The following is a 23,771-nucleotide window of genomic DNA, read 5'->3' as shown; positions in this document are numbered from 1 at the left end:
TACTTAACAACTCCTGCCACGCAGCTTCATCGTCCTTGTAGCATAAACTGTGTAGAGCACATAAGAGAGAGACGAGACATTATTTCAGCACCGCAGCTCGAACTCAACTGACCTTTTATTTCTTCGGTTCCCAGCCAATTCAGCTCCCGCGCCACTCGTGGTATCACCTGACCTAGTCTTCTCTCTTAGGGCAATCGCGCTGATGTTGCGAGGACTACATAACTCCCTTTCTAGAGAGCAGCATGATCTGCATCTTGCCTTGGTGGCACTGCAAGTCTGTCCGAAGGGTACACATTTTTGGCTTCACGAAGCGATTCTTCGCAGCGGGCTGGGATAGGTTAGAAGGTCACTACCCTCGCTGGCCAATGGCAACAGCTCCTCTATGGCCCAGAAAATCTCGACTGGACAATGCTGATAACTGCTGGCCAGGAAGAGAATGGCTGTTGGCAAGGGGGGTGACTTAGCTTGCAGCAACCAGTTGCGAAATGCTGACATACACCCCAAATAACAGGCAGCAGCAAAGCAAACGCCACAATGTGGCTCTGCGCTGCACTGAAGTATCTTGAATCTCTCTTTAGACCTTCCAGGCTTCAAAGAAAACATGAGTGCAGAAACAACAAAGACTGCCTTTTGCTATGCAAATTGCAAAGGAATTTTGTGCCGACAAAGTTAGCAATCATGGATGGAGTCCTGCTAAATGAAAGGGGATTCCTAGCTAAAAAAAATTAAAAACATTGAGATCTCTAAATGCAGAACGAGTTTCAAATTAGCCTTATCAAGCCATTTGCATTGCTATGCAATTTTCCTTTCTTATATCTAACGGGGAGTTACTGTTGGAGGGTGAGGCTCCATTTTTTTGTGACATTTGATTAGGCCATGTCAGAGGGCAGTGGTCGGCCTCAAAGATGAACCTTGCTTCATACAAGTAACATGACAACTTCTGGGCTGGCCAAGCCACGCAGGCACATTCCTTCTCTGAAGTGCTATAGGCTACTTCTCTTATAGTTAGTTTACAGCTGGCCGATCATAACGCCATGTGGAGTGGAGCTGCTCAGTTACTGGCAGACAGTCGAATAATGCCAAATTCCAACATGTGCTCATACTCTGCATGCGTAACTTTGAGCTTGCCTGTAGCAAGGCGACATGGCCGGAAGGATGCAGGAGGTCCTGCAGTGAGGATGTGGTGTCTAAGTCGGGGCAGACTGGTTTTTTTCCACTAGGGCGGTGCGGTGATTTCAGGAAATTCTCATAACCAAGTGGCAAAGGGTCGATTGGAAACCTTAGTGCAAGAGAGCGCTAAATCTGTGGTTTCCGGTGTAGCAATGCCTTGCACAGAGAGGTAGGTTGTTGCATCCAGGAGACATTGTTTGACGTCTGTGATGAGGCGACAGTCTGTGATAAAATCGGCACCGGTAATGATATCGGCAACCATGAACAACCATCGGAACACTCCTCGCAGGCCCAGGTTAAGTGGGAGTGAGCGTTGTTGAAATACTGGAATGCGAGTGCCATTCACGTCTTGCAAGTACAGAAGGGGACGAGCTGTGCGATTCGCTCGTGTAGCAGGTAAAATTCTGACCTGTGCACCCATGCTGATCAGGAAGCGTTTGCCAGTGATCTTATCGATGAAGTAGAAGAGGCGACATGTGGTGGGGCCGTGACCGCTCGTTGCCGTTAGCGGTCGGCCGGATGGTTTCCCGACCAAGTGCAAGGAAGAAGGCAGCAACGTGCTTCCGCACCAAAGCGGCAGTGATACTAGCAGATGGCTGGCTGATCTGCTGCACTGTAGCACTCGCACTCACTGGATGGACAATTTCGACAAGATGGAGATCGGTGATGACAACGGGAACAAAGAGAAATGTTCCTACAAGTGGTCGCAACCAGGAGCTCAGCCAGTCTATCACACAGCTAAGCAATGGGGAATGTTGTTGATGCTGTCTCCGGCCGGTTTGGAGGTGAAGAACGCGCAGTGTGCGTCGCCGGCGCCGGCATCACGGCTGCAACCAGCGGAAGTGGATTGGCAACTTCCATCATCTTACCGGCCAACACAGCAAGCTCTGACAAATCTTGGGTTGAAGCAGTGGCCAGCACCATCTGGACATGGGTGGGCAAGCGCTGAAGAAATAGCTCACGTATGTTGTTGTCACGGCGTTGTCTGTGGTGGAAGCGCGTCGGCCGAGAAGGTGAAGCATTCAGCGCAGTCACTGGCTTGGGTATTGATTGCCCAGCTGTTTGAATGAGAGTAGCTGTTGTATTCTTGAGCATTCAGCGTAGCTGTACGATCAAGCACGGCAGCCTGGATTGCTTCATAAGGCGATGCTGGGAGGGTGTGCGCGAATGAAAGGAGAAAGCACGCAATCTTGTTGATGACGGCCGCTGGAAGTGCATCTGTGACATAATCCACGAGACTTGGAAACAGGCCTCTGCTTGGATGAACCATGCCATCAAGTTTCGCTCCCAAAATTCTGGCACGTGGATGACGTTCGAGACAATCACAGCGGCTGAAGCGGGCTCAGCGGCTCCCGGATTGGTCAACTCTTGCTGACATTCATCATTGGTGTTCGGCATTGCTTCACTTCCTTTTTGTGTGGCGCATTATTACCAGGCACAAGTTTCATGTTGATCCAGACGTCCGCAGTCACCAATTGTAGAGCACATGAGAGAGAGAAGAGGCGTTATTCCAGCACCGGAGCTCAAACTCAACTGATTTATTTCTTCGGTTCCCAGTCAATTCAGCTCCTGTGCTGCTCTTGGCATTGCCTGGCCTCGTCTTCTTTCCTAGTCCGAAAAATTAGATGTTGGCTGTAAAGCAATTCAAATGACACAGTTGGCTGGAATGTCCGAAGTAATGTGAATAACATTTTTCATTAGTGAATAATTTTACTATAGCATGAGCTACTGCACAGTACAAGATGTAGTGCTTTCGAATGTCAGGCCATTTTCCTATCAATTCTTTTTTTTTTTCTTCTTTGTTTTTGTGCTGAACAGGGTACAAGAAAAGCCATACGTCGAACTGAAAGACAGTGCAGGGCGACCTGATGATGAAGTTGCTCGCGAGGCGTGGGAAAACCACGCTCTGCGCAACCGATCTGTGGTGGTGGACCTGTTCCACGGCCAGCTGCAGTCGACGGTAACCTGCAAGGTGTGCGGCCACACAAGTGTCCGTTTCGATCCTTTCAACTTCCTCTCACTGCCACTGCCCATGGAGAGCTGTGTGCACGTTGAGGTGGTTGTAGTGCGGCTAGACGGCAGCATGCCCATCAGGTATGTGGGCCCCTTTCATCTTGTACTACTACCTTTTGCACCTCTTTGCACTTTTACCAGCACTCTCTATGATTATTTACTTTACAGCAGTTTATCTGTGTGCGTTATGTGTCTGATATGTCTACATCACAGAGGCTGTCAACTACGCATACAGCAGCACTTCCCCACGTGTGTGATTTTGCGCCTTGGCTTCCTACATTCTGTTGCTTTTCTGAGTCTAACAATAGCTGTGAAATGCCAGCAGACCGAAATCTGGTTTTTTGCTTCATTCTGTCAAAGCCTTCACCTACCTTATTCAGTATACCAGGTCTGCATGTAACCAGGCTTCTAATTTTCCTTTGTTTTTTGTAAAAGCTGTGTATATCAGTGCACTTGTAATTAAGAGGGGACACTGTTGAGAGAGAAATGTTTAATTTTTTCATCTATTAAAAAACAAACTTAACATTACGATTTTGTTACGCTGATTTCAAAAATGTGATTTTCTTGCATGTCAGTTAGTTTTGGAGATAATTAAAATGAATTATCCATTGTTTGAAGGTAGAATAACACAGAAAATTCTTATTAAAGAGATACTAGTGGCACATGTCTGCATACTGAAAAGCATACCGTAAGCCTCACTATGGTAGGAGTACTTTCTTGATGTGATGATTTTTAGCCGAGCTGTAGCAGTTTGAGTTTCAATGTTGCAGACACACCCACTTTATGCTCCAATTTAGGGGAAAATTAAACATTTTTGGGAATGTTATTTGAAAATTAACTCTTACCATTGTGTGCTCTACAAATAAAGCTACATGTCACAACAAAAATAGCAGTGCTAACTGCTCTGAAGGCAGAGTTAGTTTCTTCAAGTTTGCAATTCCTGTAAAATTTTATTTGAGAGAGTGTTGAAAAACGAAAGTCTAATTTGAGCCAACTGAAGCACAAAATTGTAGTCTATTTACAATTATTCACAATTCTAATATTGTCAGCAGGCACCAGGCATGTAGTCCTGCTTGGTATTGCCTAATAGCGCGTGAAGCAAGAATGGCCACGACGAATGGGTTGCACATTGTTCCGCTGTTCGTGCACGGCAAGCTCCACGCTGACGCGCTATCACCGCAGACCTTGCACGAGACAACCATCTTTATGGTGAGGCTGTAATTGCGTTCACCTTGCACTTGAAAGACAACAGCAGAGTGTCTATAGTGTCAAGACTCACCACAGCAAAGCGTGTATCCATCACATCTGAGCCTTCCGCAGCGGTATCCGAGGCAGTGGTAGCGTCGGCCGCACAAACGAGATCTGATTTTCGCTTGTTAGCCGGCATTGATGCAACATCACGGAGTATTTTTTTTTTCTGCATCCTTCTCAATCTTCGATAAATCAGTGGGCTCCAACATGACGGTGTTGTGCCAAAACGTGTGGTTAACACAGCGGTTGTCAGGGGAGCGGCTTCCACCCACTAGGCCTAATCCACCATCATCCTCGGCGGCGGCGTCATTAGCACTTGGCTCGGGAAGCAAACTATCATCAACGTCTTCTGACGGTGGTCCGCACTTCTTTTGAAGGTTGAACACCTTTTGTTTCTTCAGTCCACCAAATTTGTGCTTCATAGCAAACTTTGCCAGTGGTTTCAGTATAGTTACATTTCAACCGCATTGTCCACAGCCCACATGCTCGAGCAGACGACAGCGGGAATCAGCCAATGGCGGGTGCGTTCACTGTTACATGCATTGGTAGACAAATAGGATCGCATATATTGGGACTGCTTTGTGCTTTTGGCATGCTTCATTGCATGGTAGATATGCTTCGCTGTATAACACAGCTGTATGGCAACAGAGCTTAATATAGTGAACCGATCATTACACTTTTAATATTACATTTTTTTTGAACCAAATATCAAATAGCAGAATATTCGAAACTACCATTTGAATATTTGCACAACACTGCCACTGTCTAGTAGTAAATGTTGCTGTGATGTCAAGAGGCTAAAGTTGGTGTAGAGCTATGGGATAAGACTTCATGTGTTGTTTCTGAACATCGCGTGCAGGTATGGTCTGCAACTGAACCCGGATGAACGGTACCTTTCGGTGAAGCAGCAGTTAGCTCCCCTTTGTGGGCTGGCCCCACAGCAGCTGCTGCTGGCCGAGGTGTGGGGAGCTGTGGTGCGTGCCCTCCTGCCAGATGAGCGTCGAGTGCAGGCCATGGCAGGTGGAGTTGGGCTGTACGCTTATCAGGTGGCACCACCTCTGGAGAGCTCGGGCTTCGGTGATGATGGCAGCGCATCCACAGTTCCACCTCACGTTCGTGAACCCCAGACACTCACCCAGATCCAGAGGATGGTGGTTACCTGTGAGTGGGTTCTCAGCTTTTCCATTTTTGATGGCAACTCTTGAGGCAGACAGATGGGCTAGTTGGAATTTAGACAAAGACCTGTTCCAGCATGTAAGAAAAAGTGCTTTACCCAGTCTGTCATCCTTTTGTCTTTGCACCTCTTTTCATTTTTCTTATGCTTTGGAACGTGTCTTTGTTCAACTGCCACTCTACACAGTCACTTCAATTTCGCTTGGAACTGATGCTCCTTGGATCAATGAGCTATTGTAAATTGCGACTAATGTTGCACCAAACAACTGCTGCAGCTCTTACACTTCGTGAGCAACAGGCTAGTGTGGTCTTCATATGGTATGAAATGGACATACTCACACAGAATGAGGCCGCACTGAAGCTGCATCAGAAATTCATTTTGTTTAGTCAATTTAGTGCTACTAAAAAATGGTGTTGCATTCTTGTTAGTGTTTGAAAGAAGCACAGGTAAGAAGTGCCACCCTAACTGAAATGGATAAGAGAGGAAGGACTAGCAGGAATCTCCAGCGTAATTTTTCCCAGTGTTAATGCGGCCCAGGATCAGGACCAGGAATCCAGGATTAGAAATCGTGGCCCCGGATCAGGACCAAACCTGGGCTGCGAAAAATCGCGGCCCACGATCTATCCTGGTTTCGCGGTGCGCATTTTGCCACTAGTGCGGCTGGGGCATTACGGCCCGACGCAGAAACGGCGACCTTACTATTTGTGAGTTGGTGAAATCCCCCCCCCCCCCCCCCCCCCCCCAGTGTGCAGTGTTACGGGGTCTCTCCTAAGCTTTTCCTCCATGACAGGGTAAGAGCCATGCTGGTCGGAGGCGCCGCCACGTAACTTGGCGTACTTCTGAGAACATTGTCGGAGCCTGGTATGTTCGAATTAACCGTCGCAAATGCTTGCACATTCGAATTAGCGGGTGTCTTCGCCCATTGGAGTACACATAACTTTGACGGGACCACAGTGTCAGAATCAATAAACCGAAAATTTGAATTAAGAGTGTTTGAAATGACGAGATTCGGTTGTATATGCCACTAATAAATAGCTCTCGTGATCTAGCGGTGGCATGCGGAAGTACACAGCACACGAAAATTCGCCAATGCGTACGTGCAGCATCGGTGTACTGGACATGATTACTCCTCCATGGGAAATGTATTTTTCCCAAATTTTGAACTGTCAGCTTGGGGTTGCGGCCCTTTCACAAGTCTAGATTTGTATGAATGAGGCTGCCAGGGCTACTAAGGACATTATCTAAAATGTTTGAAGTATGATAAAGCAGTTCAGCTGAAATTTTTGAGGGTAAGTCATAGAGGGTACAGTAAAACCTCATTAGTTCAACCCTCATCAACTCAGAAAATTGGATAATACACAGTTTTAGTTTAACATTAGCATAATAGTGGAGTTAAGGGAAATAGCGTTACCATTCTGCAAATGAACTTTGCAGAAAGCGGTTTTTAGTATGGCGTGATAGCCTAGCTTACGTACGTGATAGCCTAGCTTACGTGCCGAATACACTATTCCATTACGCTTTGAATATCGTGTGCATAGTGCACGTAAGTGATTCTGTTTGTGCGTTCAGTAAATGGGAGAGGCAGCACAATGAAAGCCAGCAGCGCGTTGCATTTGCACTTACAATGTCCTTTGATCTGTGGTGAAACAAGCAGTACAAGCTCATTACCGTAGACTCTGAAACCTTCTGATCTCAGAGGCCCTATGCCGTCGTTGCGCCTACCTCCCAACTTCACCGATAGGTGGCACTGGCATCTCGGGCGTTTCTCTCATTAGGCTTGGATGCGTTTGAAACAGGAAGTGATCTTGAAAACTCAAGGCTATCCATAATATTCTGTTGTCGAGGCGGCATGAGACTAAGCGAAACCTGTTCAGTATTTTTAATTCTACAAAAACATTGCCAAATTCAGTTCGAAGCCAGAAGCTGGGACTGCTGCCATTTTTTTATGTAAACTATGTAAACCACACAAAAATTGTAACGTTAAATCTGAGAAATAGTGTGTGTACAATAAACAGGATGGGTTGTTTAGCGTTCTGTGCATGTGCATTTCGATCCCGCTAAAGATGCTAAACTAAAACTGTGTAATTTGGACTCTCCTTCTGATCCCAGCAAATGTATGTATTATTTAATGGTATCAATCTCTTTAATTTGGCTGTATTTGGCCGCACACTGGTTAATACGGATGCCCCTCAAAATGTGCTGAGCGCGGACCACCACATTGTAGCAATAGCAGTGCCAGCGTTCTACAGAAACCTAAGCAGCAGAGTCCATGTCACCATATTTACTCATTCAATGGATTTGAAGCTGTGGTTGTCACTGCAGAGCCACCACTATGACACAAAATTAAAAAGCCATTCTGTCACTCAACGTTAGTTAGGGTTGGTAAACCTTTGTTCAGGGTGTCTACCAACTGGGAAAACCGGGAATTCTCAGGGATTTTGAGTACTCTAGAAAAATTCAAGGAAAACTAGGAGAATTTGTACTTCGTTCAGGGAAAATTAGCTGTAATTTTATTGAAAGGGAATGAAAGTCGTGGTAATGCTGGCTTGAGTAACAGACAGGAGTCGTAATGAATCGTATTTGACGCTCTGTCGTCCGCTGGAGAAGTTTCCAGTGTACAGTCAACGACAGACTTTCCGGATGCCTGATAATTCAAACGGCTTCGCAGCTCCATCACGTACCCCATAGAGTCAGTGTATCAGAATGTCTGAAATTTTGGACGCAAGAACCCTTCACCATCCGATATTCTGGACTTTTTGCCGTGACCACAGGTCTGAAACGGCATTAATCAAAGCCACCACCACTAACGTTTCGATTACCTCACCGCCTTGAACAGGGACTCTCGCACACAGATCCACTGGCAGCCGTAGCCACCAATGCGGCAACGTTAGACCTAGCTGCTTCGACGTTCACTATTAAGCTTCTTGTCATTGGGTGCCGTGTTTTTTATTGAAAGAATTTGCCGCTGTCAGCAGTGGCACCTTTGTGGTCCTCGCAATTGGCTTTGAAGCTCAGAAAGCATGATGCGTTGCATAATGCCGGTTCCCGAAAGTCAGCTTCGCCTTTGTACAGGAATGTTACTTGGTTGCGGTGAAGCATAACAAGCGTGGGAAGGGGCTATCGCCATGGGACACAGTATGTATTCCTTAATACACGCATGCACTGAATCTCCTGTCACAATACGAGTGCTGATATGCCTAATATGTGTACCAACAGGCCTTCAGAGCTTTTTCGAATGTGCCTGTAGCGGTTTGAATCCTTATGGGCAGTAAAAGACATGCATTCATTTTTTCCAACTAGCTGATTTTTTGGTCGTTTTTGCAGCCCCTAGGCAGTTCGAAAAAATCACAACTTGACTGTACAACTGGCCGAAAAAATGCTTCAAATTGTCTATGGGACGAATGAGTGGCGGATGGAGAGGAGAACAGAAAGGACCTACGCATTGAGGAGTGAACGGGAAAGGAAGCATGCTGCCGTCATTTTCAAGGAGCTGGAGCTCAAAAAACAGTGTTAGCTAATGCCAAGCTGCAGGTGTCCCTTATCCAAACCAAAATAAACTATTTAAAGGGACACTAAAGGTTACCAGAAACTCAAGTTAAAGTGGTAGAGCAATGTTCTAGAACGTCTAAGGCGTCAATATAATCGCGAGCAGAGCTTTAGTAACTGAGAAATTGAGGTAAATGCATGACACGATTTGAGACCCCCCAGCGACATTCCGGTACTAGCTCGATGACGAAAGGACTCCTCATAATTTGTGTTACTAATACTCAACTACTCGTATTAAAAATATCATTTCATTCGATTATAAGACGAAAAAAAAATGCTACTTGTCTACGTCTATTCGATTCTAAGAAAAAATAACATTTTGACGTTACCCTTCAGTAATATGGGTGTTCGAAAGGTTTCGTTTTCGCTCGACTCTGCGCCGCGAACGCTTTGGAGTTTCAGTAGTTTCGTTATCGCGTCGTGCTGTGAGGGTTCTGCTGGCTCGCGAAACTTTCAGTTGGAACAAGCAGCGAGAATGCCACGTCCATGTGATGTCGTGGGAAGCCCTCGTTGCTTTCCCGCTCCTGAGAGCCGGTGTCGAGGCCGCCGTCGTAGTACGCAACGACGCCGGCAGTGCGAGCCCTCAGCAGCAGGTCGCGCTCGTCGGTGCTCAAATCGCTGAAGTTTAGCACACCATCGCGAGCCAATCTGTTGGTGTCAGGGTCCATTGCGACGAGCGTCGAAGTTAGCGTCATAGAATGAAGTACCAGCTTATGGGCGTCTTGCGCTGGAGTTTGAGCTAAAGTAGCGGCGCCTGGTGGCGGTGCGGGAAACGACATCTGGGTCGTGCCAGCTTGGGTCGTATTGAGCCCTGGCTGTGGCGGAGCACGTTTCTAGGCAGAGTTTTGCGTCGATTCGCACATTTTTATGCCCTGTTGCGAGTGCGAAAAGGCTCGTCGCTTCTCATAGACCACGCCGACCACGCTGCGAGCTCGCCGCAGCCTATAGTTTAACGAAAACGGACTCTCCGTGTGCCGTGGGACGTAATTCGTTTCTCCTTCCGCTAGCCACCATACTCCCGCTTTCGCTCTGCTGTCGGCTCTGTCTTGGCTCTGTTTCTGGCCGCGCGTTCGCGTTTTGCGCAGAAAAGCCGTAGCGCCGTCTGCGGACGCTGTTCTACTCACCGATGGCGCAACGTCACTATGAGACCATGATGTCAGTACACCTCGATCGGAGGGCGGGCGATTTGAACTGCGCTAGAGGTACGTGGACGCTTCAGGACGCATTTTCTCTTAAAATAAGTCTCTCCTTGGCACGAAACAAGCGTTTCGAGGTTTCTGTGATGATATTTCTACAGTCCACGTTGACTTAATAGTAACCTTTAGTGTCCCTTTAAAGCAGTGAAACACAACTGTGAAGCATAATGCTCGGGCTCAGAGCATGTCAGGGCAGTTGAGGTTGACTTACGAGCTGTTTAGAGAGAATCTCAACTGTGACAAAGTTCGGGCCTCGTACCACTGAACTTGCTATCAGTTGATAGAAATAGCTCATATTCGAAAATATTTGCTTCCGTATGCATCTCCTTTTTATTCGTATGAGAATGTCCAACTCGATTTGCAATTTTATTCTAAGGCATTTTATTTGCTGTGCATTTTACTAACCCCTCCCTTCTATTCTTTTTACTGCTCCTTAGTATTCAATTGGATTAAGTAGTTTTCTTTTTCACATGCTTACTCGAGAGTGACAGCATTGGACGACATGGTTGCAGCCCGTCTTGACATAAAACGTATTCCTCGTGACTCACGGAATTTCGCAAAGGCACTCGGGGAGAACCTGCAAAACTCAGGGAAATTGGAAATGTCAACGTGGTAGACACCCTGCTTTGTTTCCGTATGTGGTTCCTATATTGCTTTCTGTGTGTCGGTGATGATGCATTGCCACTTCCAGTCAAAAGCTGTAGTAGCAGACAGTATGTTATTTTCCCCATTGTCTTGTCGAGTACAGCTCATCGAAGCCCTTCTGCATGCTGTACTGCAGGTGCCAATGGGCCCCACAGCAACAAGCCTGTGGTGAACGGCACTGTTCCGTCAGGAGATGGCCTGGGGCTGTGTGGGTCACCCATGGACATAGGCAATGCATTGGCAGGTGCCGGGGAGGCCCCCTCTGCCTCTTGCCAGGTGACCACCATGGGGTTGTTTTGCTGCAGCAGACTGGGTGGCAGCCGGTGTGGGCCCCGAGCCGTAAGCAGGGTCGTAAGTGCCGACACCACAACAAGGACGGACTCTCTCTTGTGTGTGCGTGCGCCTCTGCGCTCAGCCTTGTCCCTAAGCACACCTTCCTTGCATACATGCCTTCAGGTTGTGCGTGTGTAGTACCAGCGCCTCCACTTTCACCTTTTTGTGGTCATCAGTTTTTCGGCATTGTCACCCGCTGCCCCCCACTTGCTGCTGTTGCCGCTGCTCGTTTCTTTTTTGTTTATTTTCTTCCTTGCCTTTTGTGCCGCCGCTGCTGTTGTTGTTGCTGCCTGTTCTTTGACACTGTGGCATCTCGAAGCCATACTCAGTCCAATTATGCAAATTCTGAAAGTTATGCATTGGCTTAGTAGAATGCGTTGTTGGGCAAGTTAGTTCATTGTATTTGGAAAGATTGGATGCGCTTTGGAGACTATCACAAGGAAGAAGATGGGACAGGCGTAATTGCGCTTGTCCCGTCTTCTTTCTTGTGATCATCTACAAAGCGCATCCAATCTTTCCGTATACATTGGCTGTTAGCAGTCTTTCCTGTGTACTTTCCACTGAGGAACCTATGAACCCTATGAATTTAGTTTTTCGACCAATAAAAATTGCCTTTTGAGTGAGAGCTTGCATTGACATACAACAGGATGCATTGACAAACTGCCACAACCTGTAGCAACTAGGAGCACATATGCCTGCTGCTATGGACACAGTGTATGAGAGCACAGCTAAACTCACACTTGTCAGTTAGATAACTAGATTATTTGCACACTTCAAGTTTGCACATTTTTTCAAACAATAAAATATGCATTACAGAAAGCAGTGCAAATCTACATTACGAATGAAGACATTGCAGTTTATTTTTCTGACAATGAATATCTGCAGAACATGTAAATTGATGGTGCATTAGAATTGTGCAAATATAGACTATATTTCTGCACCACAGGCACTGAGGGTGCACAAACACATCAATTACAACACTGAATAAGACGCTACATATTTATCACCAAAGCCAAATAAATTTTTACTGATGCTGTTACACGTGCATTGCATTCTCTTCTTGCTCAGCCCTGTTCGAAATAAAATGTTTTGATGAAGTCTGAATGTAAACTACCACGACATACACTCCTTCAGAGATTATTGGTAATCGTGCTTTGCTAATAACTATTATACATACTGGGTGCATGAGATACTTGAGGACACAACTTTAGATTTCCATACGCACCAGTGCTCTTAACTTGTTGTAATTTTTTAATACCTAATTTTGTTGCAGTCAATGCTAATGCCACTTAGCTAGCGTATTTGTTACAAGTTAACAGCCTTCAGTCTAAAACAGGAAATTAAAAAACTTGCAGTTGTCATTTTAACAAAAAATTGTCATTAAAACGGGAAATTAAAAGACTTGCAGTTGTCATTTTAACCACTGGCAACATCTGCTTGGAGAACCATTGTTTCTGATTATGGTCAGGTCTTCCATTTTCAAAGTTGTGAAAGAGGCTGTGGCTTCTAGCATTGTCATGTAATCCGTGGCAAAAAGATATACTGCCAGTGGCCAAATATAATGATTTCAGAGTTTGTTCAGTAGCTACAGGCTATCGCAAGTTACAACGCTACTACCACTACCAAGCACCTCGAGGTTTCAAAGTCAACAATCAAGCTCCCTGTACAAGCAGGCATTAGGTGTCTGTCCCACGTGGTAAAATGCAGACTTCCATAGCACATGCCTTTAGCCCTGGCATGGGATCTTGCTTTAATATGTGTGGTGCTTTTGAATTCACTTTGTATCGATAAATTCTCGTAGGTTACATTCTTCACTGTGTGGTATGGAATATAGGATGGGGATTATTGTCTTAGTTTTTCTGAATCCCCGGTAACTAATGCTGCTCTAGCCACAAGTTAGTCTTTTACACATGCCTGGCCTAACTGATGGCTGGTCATTGTTGCTTGCGTATCAGGGACAGATGGCGGCGAACGAAGGCCCGCCTGAGCGACCAGACACCCCGGGTTCAACATCATCGGGAAGTGCTCTTGCCTCATGGAATGGGCTTGGAGGGGCATACCCAGAAATGCCATCTGGCATGAGCTCCAGTCTCACAAGCAATTGCTCTGCAGCCGACTTGTCTGACCTGCCTCGACGGAATTTCGTTGTGGCTTACCACCGTAAAATGGTGAGTTGCTGTGCTGGTCAACAGCGCTTATAGTTCCAACCTGTCTTGCAGCAATGGCCCATAGCTCTGCAACATAAATGCACATAATTTTGTTTCTACTCTCCTGTGAACATATATATATATTTTTTATTATTCTGTGAATTACTATTCTCATAACATATCATCTAGCATAAGTTTTCTAGAAAGCAGAAAATATGTTCCCTTTTCGATTCAAGTTTTGGCACCTCACATGATAGTGAAAGTGTTGTGCTGGTTAAATTTTGCTTCCCCTCTCTTTCTTCTTTCCCCTCATGAAAAGCTAATTGCTATCATACTATGCTCTGCTGGCTGCTTTTCTTAATCTGAAGCATAAACTAAAATGGAGAATATATGGCTGTTGCAGAGTGAATTCATTTGCATGTACAGTGAAACCTCGTTAAACCGTAGTCGGCCGGAGCTCGGAAAAAGTACGTACTAAACGGTAGTACTGTTTAAGCGAAATAGCATGAGATCGCCCACTTACCTGTCGAAAACCGAACTCAGAGAGAGTGCAATGAAAGGAGAAAAAACATGCAGTATTTATTCACTTCGCGAGACGTAAGTGTTATTTTCGTTTGATGTCGCGGCGGCCTAGCACGACAACAGCGGCCTCAAACTTACTGAAGCTGCATGCCAGCTTCTGAGCCAGCCCCCCTCCTCTCGGCAAACACTCGCACGGCAGATTCCTCGTTGGCGTTACGATTCTCCGTGCACGCGTGCAGTAGTGCTGCATAAGTCCCGGGGCGCCTTTTTCATTGCCGGGTGCCGGAGTTCGGAAAACTTTTCGTTTGGAATAGTTACGTTACCGCGCCCCTGTTCTCCTTGCGACGATCGCATTCATGAGGCTGACGTAACGCGCAGCTTCTGCCACTGTCGGGCGTGAATAGCCCGTGCTGTCGCTTTCCGTGTCGTCCTCATCACTGTCGTTAGTTGACACTTCGGCAACAACAGCGGCAACGATGGTGAAAAGTCGAACCTCGTAGCCGACATCTCTTCGCGGTCGCAGCAGCGCTGCCGAGCAACTTCGCATTCCAAATGCCACACACTGTAGTCAACAGCAGATCCATGTCGCGGGCCAGCGCCGACTTCTTCGTGCCACGTTCGGTAGCACGGACGATGTCTAATTTTTCTTCTATGCTGAGCACCCGGCATCTTTTTTATCCTAGCTTCGGCATGACGCGAGTCCTCGCTTGCACGACGCCACAACGCTCTCTTGCACGGCGTCCATGCGGCGTCGAAATGATGTTGATGTTGATGCGGCTTCACGTGCAAACGCACAGGGCGCTTGGAGGCCGTTGTACCGATCTCTGAGGCTTGTTGTTCTGCCGGGCTGCCCGATGGAGACGACGCACCGCCGTGTTCGCGCGACGAAAAGTGGAAACGCTACGTTTTAACCGATGCGTACGCAATAAGCTGGTACGGTTTATGCAGATACAAAATACATTATGTTCAATGGCTGCTGAGTCGGGGAATTGACTTTACTACTTTTAAACCGAAACTACTGTTTAAGCGGGTACGGTTTAACAAGGTTTTACTGTAATAGCAAAGTCCAATGGAATTTCTTTACTATAAAATGACTGCTGATGGTATACAATGCATACTTCATTATCATTTATATTTACATTGGGACCCGCCGTGGTTGCTCAGTGGCTATGGTGTTGGGCTGCTGAGCACGAGGTCGCGGGATCGAATCCCGGCCACGGCGGCCGCATTTCGATGGGGGCGAAATGCGAAAACACCCGTGTGCTTAGATTTAGGTGCACGTTAAAGAACCCCAGGTGGTCAAAATTTCCGGAGTCCTCCACTACGGCGTGCCTCATAATCGGAAAGTGGTTTTGGCACTTAAAACCCCAAATATTATTATTATATTTACATTGGGAAAATTCCAAGGATCTAAATGCTTTTTACAGTTGTAATGTGAAATACAGAGTGTGTGTTCATATATTTATACATTTGAATTCTGGTAATTCAGCCCTGATGGGACCAATGAAATTGGTCGAATTATCTGCCTGGTCAAATTAAACAAGATGTGTAAAATACACCAAAACACACCCCTAACTCATTTGGCAGTATTTGCCCGATTCTAACATGCTTCCTGAATCAAATATTTGCTCACTTTATATGTGTGCATAGTACAGAACTAACGTAGAAGTGACATTTCAGGCAAAAATGGCCAAGGGTCTAATATGTGTGGTACAAACGGTCTGTTTCCTAAAGTAAACTTTGGCATAATACAGCTTCGTGATATGTTAAAGCATATAGATGCTGCGGCAATGGTTTTAGTTTCGTGTCCGATTGCATCACGCAGGCAATTTTCAGCAGTTTTCTTTGTTAACAAAATTTTTATGGACTTGAGCAAATCCCGTAATCAGACATGATGAGCTGCCATTATTGCTTGAAAATTTTCCTAGGGCAGGCTGAAAAGGGCATTCTCAATGGTAGATGACGTGTGTTCAGCACATTTGCTGTACCCTAAGCTCTGCTTAGGCATGCTGTCACAAAAGGGGTCACTGTTAAGGTCACCATAGGGGTCAGGTGCATGCTTGCTGACTGGCCAAGCTCAAGTTATCCAACGAAGGCCAGTTTTAGAATAGAAATAATGAAACTTTGGTCCCCTAGAAATACAGGGATGCCGACCAGGACCTTCAGTCAAGATTGAATTCACTGGAAGTCTACAGTACATAGAAATTACTGTGTAGCCTCAAAAAGTGTTAGTCTATCATGGAAGACCTGAGGGATGACTGTTTTGAGTCTTTATCACTATCTGAACAATAAGCAATTTTCACTCATAACTGTCTTTATGTTCTGACATTCTTTGGTGTACTTGGCTGTCATTCACGTGATCAAATGCCTTCAGAGCTAATTAAATGCATGGTCTCTCATCTATAGATGAGGCAGGACGTGTACTTCCTATCATCCCAGAAGACACGGCCAACACTCTTTGGTCTGCCACTGGTCTTGCCTTGTCATGACGGCACAAGTCGACAGGACCTTTACAGGCTTGTATGGACACAGGTGGCACGGCTGGTCTCTCCACTGCCGCCATCAGAGACCACTGTGCCCAACCATGCCCAGGACTGGTGAGCACTGCCTTCATACAAGGCTCACTCACTGTAGTATTAGGCTCATTCATGTCTCCAAAGTGCTGCTGTTCAAACATTTGATGCCTCTTGTCGCATGGGAAGCTGAAGGTACATTCACTTCGCCTGCACCATCTGAACCAGTTCACGAGGCGCTGCACCCTGCCATTCGTTTCAGCTGTGCAGGAAAGACGGCACCCACTCCGCTGTCGGTGCCGAGTTGGTGCAGGCATACAGGTGCAAAGCAGCCGCTTCACACGTGTACACCCCAGAATCTGATCATACCTGTAGTTCAGAAACTCTCAAACATACGCAATCCGTGCACATTAGTCGGACATAACATAATGCCTGTACCACATCTGCACCTTGGCATTCATTTCGAGTGTTGCACTGTGCCTGCACCGCAGAAATTCAGCTGCACAATTTCTGAACTTTTCATGAACCACCATGAACAGGTACACAGTGGTGCAGGCGAATTGAACAGACCTTGAGCATGAAGTAAGGAGCTTCTTCCTGACATCTGTAGGTTGGCACAATCACTCGCTAATATTTTCTCAGGCTCTCTCGGTACTTACTCATGTTCCTACGCATGCCCACTTATGATCAGCAGCACTCACTCTTGCTCATAATCTCTCCCATTAAGGGGGGACCCTGCACCTGAAAACGTTTCTCTTTTTTTTTCATTCTTTGTAGATTTTGATTAAACTTGCTGAATTTATGCATTTCAATGTGCTAGTCTTAAATATACATCCAGTTCTCGTGCAGAGTAAATAACTTTCCAGAAATTGAAAAAATTCAGCTTTATTCCATAATTTGCTTGGAGGTGCACTATCTACAAACTATACATGGCATAATATGTATTGACATACAAAAATGATGTGGAACTAACAAAGAGTGCAAATAAGTAAGTATGCTGTTCTAATCCAATATTATATCACGTGAGAATATTGCAAACTTCAGAGAAATCCATCTAACTGCTAAAAAAAGAAACATTTTGTAAAAATTTTGTAATAAATGCAACATTATCTCACTTATTTGCACTCTACACAGCTTTGCTTTTCTGAAAAAAAAAATGAATTACAGTGATAGCACAAGTAGAAGCAGAGGTAATGCACCTCCAATACGGCATCATCACCAAAATTGCGGTTTTGAGAAAACAACAAAAAACATCTAACAGCTGATATTTGAAAGAAAGTTTGAAAAAAACCAGGCTTAGCTTGGTTAAGCCAAGAATGCGTTGCATATTGCACGGTCAGGTGGTGGCTGCGGCCGCACGCGACCGCGCCAGTTGGGGCCCAGCTTTTCCTCTGTGACGTCACGCGCCGGCGCAGCGCCCCTAGCGGGAAGAGCGGGAGTCGGGTGGTGGCTGCGGCCGCGCGCGACTGCGCGAGTTGGGGCCCAGCTTTTCCTCTGTGACGTCACGCGCCGGCGCAGCGCCCCTAGCGGGAGGAGTGGGAGTCAGGTGGTGGCTGCGACCGCGCGAGTTGGGGCCCAGCTTTTCCTCCGGCTGTCGTGACGTCACGTCACGTGGTTGCGCTAAAGGTCGATGGTGGCTGCCCGGCCACGCCCAAGGGCTGAACTGAGTGATTGCAATATGCAACGCATAAAACAGCACGAAAGGCCATCAGTAGGCGCTAGGTTATATCTGGTGCATACTGGCCTAATGAATCATGGCTGTTTAACTGTTGCCGGTCGATAACATAGCATGCACTGCGAGTACGTTCACTTCAAAAGGATTACACGTTTTAGGGCCCTCAATTCCCCGCGAGCTTCGTCCCAACGCAACTTAACTGGAGATCTCTCAAACCACTGTCTGTTTAGTAGCAAGACCGTAATCCTGATAGCTCCGCGCCAGCTACACAGAACCAGTGTAAGTATTGCATGAGAAAACGCTGAGAATATTGTTCATTGTTGCAAGTCAGAAGACAACGTAAGGAGTAGCGGGCTTTGCAACCGAGGCTGTTGCACTATCGGCGGTCGGATCTTCAACAAAATGCCGAATGTTTCGCTCCATGGCTGTCGTAGGTGCAATCTTGTCGAGCGTAGCTTTCTCATGTGCTCGTAACTTATCCACTTCCCCTTCAGTTACGACAACGGACGTGTGGGTATGCATGATCCGGAAAAGCAGTTGAGGAGTCAACGTTCGGCGGTGGTATGACCTTAGCAATGAGCTGGCGGGTATCCTGTGCAGACTCCGACGACGGAATTGTTTTAGTTTGCGCCTCGTACGATTCACGGTACGAAACTTTGTCGGACCTCTAGCCACTCCAGCATGTCCAGTGTCGCAGTTGCGAGACTAAAACAAGATGGCAGCTGTTTTCGTCGTTTGAGTGCTCATGGCCTTTGGAGCCAATCATGACTCGCCATCTTGGTCACATGCTCAAACTGGCCAATAATAGTGTGCATCACGAATGTCTTTTTCTGTTGTTTTTTTCGTGACTGCAGCACCAGCAATGTTGCCAACCGACGAATAAAGAAAGCCAGAAGCGTGAGCTTTTAAATAATACCAAAATGGTGCTGGCAGTGCACGTAGTTATCGAGTTATGCGCAACGAAAATCTGGCGCAATTTGTCCCCGATTTTAAAGGCAACGCTTGCGGATTTGCATCTTTAGATCACGATAACGGAAGAACTACACAGTATTTTGTGACCGAATTTCGGAGATAGACGTGGAAGCACGTCAGGAACACGGAAAATAAAAATTAAAAATACGAATTTTGGGTTGATTTTCTATCCCAAAGATGCAGGTCCCCCCTTAAGGGAGGACGTGGCAATGAAAGCTTTCCTTATTTATTTGTTGCAATAAATTGGCGAAATTTGGCATGCAGGTGTGATTTTTTATGCTGATATCATAAATGAAATTAGTCTTGTGCTATATATTATAGTTTTCGAGTTACAATATAGACTCTAATGGTCATCCCCAAATTAATTACACATAAGTTCCCCAAGATTTTCACATCCGCATGTTCACGACGGCCCATTTTGTGCAATAAAGCTACTGGTTTATTTTTTAAATGCTTAAATGAGCATAAATTTTTTTAAAAGTTTCCGAGGCATATTTTCTTACTAGGGACTTTCGCAAAAAACCAAATATAATTTTTTTTATGAGGTGCAGTTAAAAAGGGACAGCTTTATTGCACTCATCAATGTTTCAGGATCTAAATGCAAAAGACAGAATGATTTTGCCTTCATTTATTGTGAAACGGCACTGAGATGACTGAAAGCAACTGCACAAAATATGAAAGCTGAGAAAAGGTCGCTCAAAGTTTCATTTGTTGTAAACATTTAAATCTTTGCTTTAAGCACCTAAAACACACCCGGGACGTAGTTTGCCAGTGAGGACACACTTTCTTTACATTTTGATGTAGTTTTTTGTGTTCTTGCAGCAGTTTCGGGCACCTTAGTTGCCTTTTTCATCGTTGTGCTTCCATCATCCGTCATGCAGAGGTAAATGACAGCACATTCAGAACGTCCACTTGTCTTTCATTGCGCAACCTCTTTATTAGTGAGTTGGAACTTAAATCCGCAGTTGAATATTTGACGTGAAAACTTCTGCTCCGCCGATGTCATGTTGCCGTCACAACCACACCCGGACACGCCTTCACCATTGCTCATGGACGTGCTTTCACAATAACTTGCGGACACGCTGTCACCATCGTTCACGGACACGCCGTCACCATAGCCTACGGTCGCATCATCAGCACTGCACGCAGGCACACTTTCCCAGTCACCCACGTGCACCGGCTGTGCCTCGTCAACAAACTCGGCGGCATCCGATTCTACGAGTAGGTTTCTCCCTCTTCTCTAGGCCGTTCGGAACTTGATTCCTTCCTTTGGGGCTCACCACAGAAAAGGTGCGTAAGCTCCCACGATCGTCAATCATGTTGATCGCAACACGCATCTCGCTGCTGCACAAATGCGCGTGAGAGAGAGGTTTGTCAGCAATTCAAACCTACAACAGCCAATAGGAGCGCGCCCTGTGCACCACGTGACTGCTTTGCCCAATCGCAATGCCACATTTGCCTTTCTTTTTGCTTGTGTTTGCTGGTTTATCTTTCAGTGGAGGAATGCATCCCTCTGACTATCTTTAGCTTCGATCTCTCCTCTTTACGATAATATCAAGATGGCAGCGCTTCAACGAATAGCCGGGTGATCTGCGAGGCAACGGTGCCTTCCAAAGTCCGATTTTATCAATTTTTGATGACAGCACTCTAGGAAAGTGCTGTTTTTAGATTTCTACTGCGTATTTTGTTATGATATCTCATCATGAGATAAATTAAGGTCCACGGATCGCAAAAAAAAAAAGAAATCGGCAAGTCGAAATTTTTGACACTTTGACCACTTCAATTGCTGCATCCCCCCCTAACACTTAACTGCACTCACTCACTCACACTCATACTCTCATCCTCTCCCACTCGCCAGTACCCACTCACATGCATACTTACATCCACTCACTTTCCTACAATAACTCACATTCATATACAGTGGAACCCCGTTCATACGTTTTTCACCGGACCGGGGAAAAAAAACGTAACAGCCGGGAAAACGCAACAGTGAGGAAAGCTCCGAAAATGAATGAAAAAAAGTGCAGCTTCAACTATAGACAATTTATTTCCTCAGAGTGCGCTTAGGACCTAAAAAAAAGTCCAGAATTGTGGCTTGCCGTTTCTTTCGCTCGCTAGAAATCACCACACGTTTCTCAATAGCCTGGAAGGCCGCATTGCTGTCAGCGTCGCTGTGAGGTGCGACGTACCTGCGGAGGAGGTCCAGAGCCGCAACGGCTTTTCGAAAGCTACGATTTGGCAACTCCCCGGCATCATGCGGCTCGTGCATCGCAGTCTGCGACTTCACTCGCGACCGAGATCCCAACGATCTCGGCGATGCTCTGACACTCTGACGTCCCGACAACAACATCCACGGCGACGTAGTCGTCGTATGTGACCGCCATTTTGGCTTTTGGCGAGTTTTGGCCGGGCTTGGCTATGGAGCTGGCTGCAAGAAGCCGCACGCCAATTCGATGGCGGCCTCTCGAACTGGCGTGCGGCTTCTTGCAGCCAGTTCCATAGCCAAGCCCGGCCAAAACTCGTCAAAAGCCAAAATGGCGGTTGGAGCGCGTTGCCTACTTTAGCCCAGGCGGGTTCGGGGGGCTAAGTTGCGACGTATCATGCGGGAACGTTTTCACAGCTACGACGTAACAGCGGGGTTCCTTATACATTGGATCCTATGGAAGCTGTGCCGGGACCGGATGAAAACGACGTAGCAGCCGGGAAAACGCAGCAGTGAGGAACGTAACAGCGGGGTTCTACTGTACTCATGTCTACTTAAGATAACCATCCGTGACTTTTGCTCATACTAACGGGAGTGAGTATGCCAACCTATGTTGACATCAATGCGCATACACAAGTACACAGTGTAACAGTACTTTGTGGTGTCTGAGAATCTACTTTGATAAATTCATGAAATTGGATTCACCAGTCAAGGTTACCAGGCAAATGGTTCACCCATGCCTGACATCGGTGCCAAAGTTCTTGGTGAGTGCAGTCTAGCGAGCAAAAGCACATCCGAGCAATCATGTTTGCCCTTGCTGGTGCCACGCTTCAAAGCCAAAGGAGAAACCTTCCGAGAGTTAGTCCCACGGAGCACACTGACGAGTGCATTGTCTGTGAATGCATCGCCATCCACAAACGTGGCGGTGGCTTCGATTAAAGCCATATTGGACCTGCGGTCATGATGTCAAGTCCAGAAAATCGGATGGCGAAAGTTTTTTGGCATCCGAAATTGACTCTATAGGGTATGATGGTGGTGCCGCGAAGGTGTCCGAATTATCGGGCATGTCCGAACAATTGGGCATCTGGAAAATCTATTGTTGACTGTACAGGACACCCGTCACTAACAAAAGTAATCGGTGATGCGCGCCTGCACATGCTTGCACACAAATTTCCACCATGGTCTCTTTTTGTCGTGTGCAGCATTGAGGAATCTCTCCCGAGTTCTTTCTCTATAGAGGGGGGGAGAGGAATGCTGGTAAGAGGTGCCGCCGTGTGTGGGGTTCTCACACCCATGCTCTTAGGACAAAGGAACGACAACACAGTAGTGCAAACAATCACAAGGGCATTTATTGCACCTTTCATAGATCAGTGGCTGCTAGCCGAGTTGCTATCCACAAAACATGCCGACGGGCGCGCAACAAATCTAGAAGTCCGACTCACCGCAACCGGATAGCGAGCGAAACGAGTAATTTCAATTCGTGCGAAGCTAACTAAAATGAGGAAAGCAAAGTGCAACACCTCAACGCCACGGTCCACGTGCGACAGGCAGCTTCGTAAAGCCTTAGGCCTAAAGCGTCGCTACCGTGACAACAACCGGCATCCAAAAACAACACCCAAAATGGGCGCCAAACAGGCAGCCGCGAGGAGACGTCAGCTCTGTGAGGTGGTCCTACTCCGCTCGGTGCACACAGCATCCGAGTTGACGCCGTCCACCGTCCCAGACGGTGTCGGAGCGCCGGTGCCAGGCCGCAATACCAGTCAGCCCGTAGTGGCACCCGTGGCCAGCGGCCACCCGACTCCCAGAGCCGCGACTTCATCAGAGTCAAAGAGATAGGAGAAGCTATTTACATGAGGAATTCGGATCACCCATGAGGCTTCCGTACTCAATCGCTTCAGGCTTGCCAATTCTCCGCGGGCGCTAAGTCTTGCTCTCCCAGGATGCAGACCGCGTGGCTCTCGTACCAACGAATGCCATTAAAAAAAAACACTTGCGAAAAAGTTTAGCATGTTGACATGTTCAAACACACTACAGCCACCGTCGCCTCGCTCAAGAAAGCACGCCGCCAACACTAGGGATCAAAATCTGCGATAGCCCTACGCTTCTGTTCAAACAAAGGTCTCGAACGAAGCAAAACTGTTAAAACTATCGTCCGATGCCCCAAGAGGTCCACGTTGGGCAGCCAGAGGGGGTTCTCACGCCCATGCTCTTGGGACAAAGGAACGACAACACAGTAGTGCAAACAATCACAAGGGCATTTATTGCACCTTTCGTAGATCAATGCCTGCTAGCCGAGTTGCTATCCACAAAACATGCCGATGGGCGCGCGACAAATCTAGGAAGTCTGACTCACCGCGACCGGATAGCGAGCGAATATGTTCGCCCCATGCTGGATCCCAACGCCTGGTCGT

General features: G+C 46.8%; 1 protein-coding gene across 7 annotated transcripts in view; it reads left to right on the top strand.

Moving 5' to 3' along the window:
* Usp32 (Ubiquitin specific protease 32) overlaps positions 1-23,771 on the top strand; it is a 99,990-nt gene that overhangs the window by 51,720 nt on the left and 24,499 nt on the right. For 6 of the 7 annotated variants that reach the window (XM_075684524.1, XM_075684527.1, XM_075684523.1 and 3 more), the window contains 5 exons: positions 2,989-3,264; positions 5,294-5,595; positions 11,132-11,346; positions 13,284-13,496; positions 16,404-16,594. In XM_075684524.1, the coding sequence (XP_075540639.1) occupies positions 2,989-3,264; positions 5,294-5,595; positions 11,132-11,346; positions 13,284-13,496; positions 16,404-16,594 (1,197 nt within the window). The remainder of the gene's footprint in view (positions 1-2,988; positions 3,265-5,293; positions 5,596-11,131; positions 11,347-13,283; positions 13,497-16,403; positions 16,595-23,771) is intronic. The other variant, XM_075684525.1, reaches the window with a different exon arrangement.

This window comes from Dermacentor variabilis, chromosome 3, assembly GCF_050947875.1.
Source record: "Dermacentor variabilis isolate Ectoservices chromosome 3, ASM5094787v1, whole genome shotgun sequence".
Taxonomy (NCBI): domain Eukaryota; kingdom Metazoa; phylum Arthropoda; class Arachnida; order Ixodida; family Ixodidae; genus Dermacentor; species Dermacentor variabilis.
The sequence above is the reverse complement of the archived record's forward strand: the minus strand, read 5'-3'. Positions and strand labels throughout refer to the sequence as shown.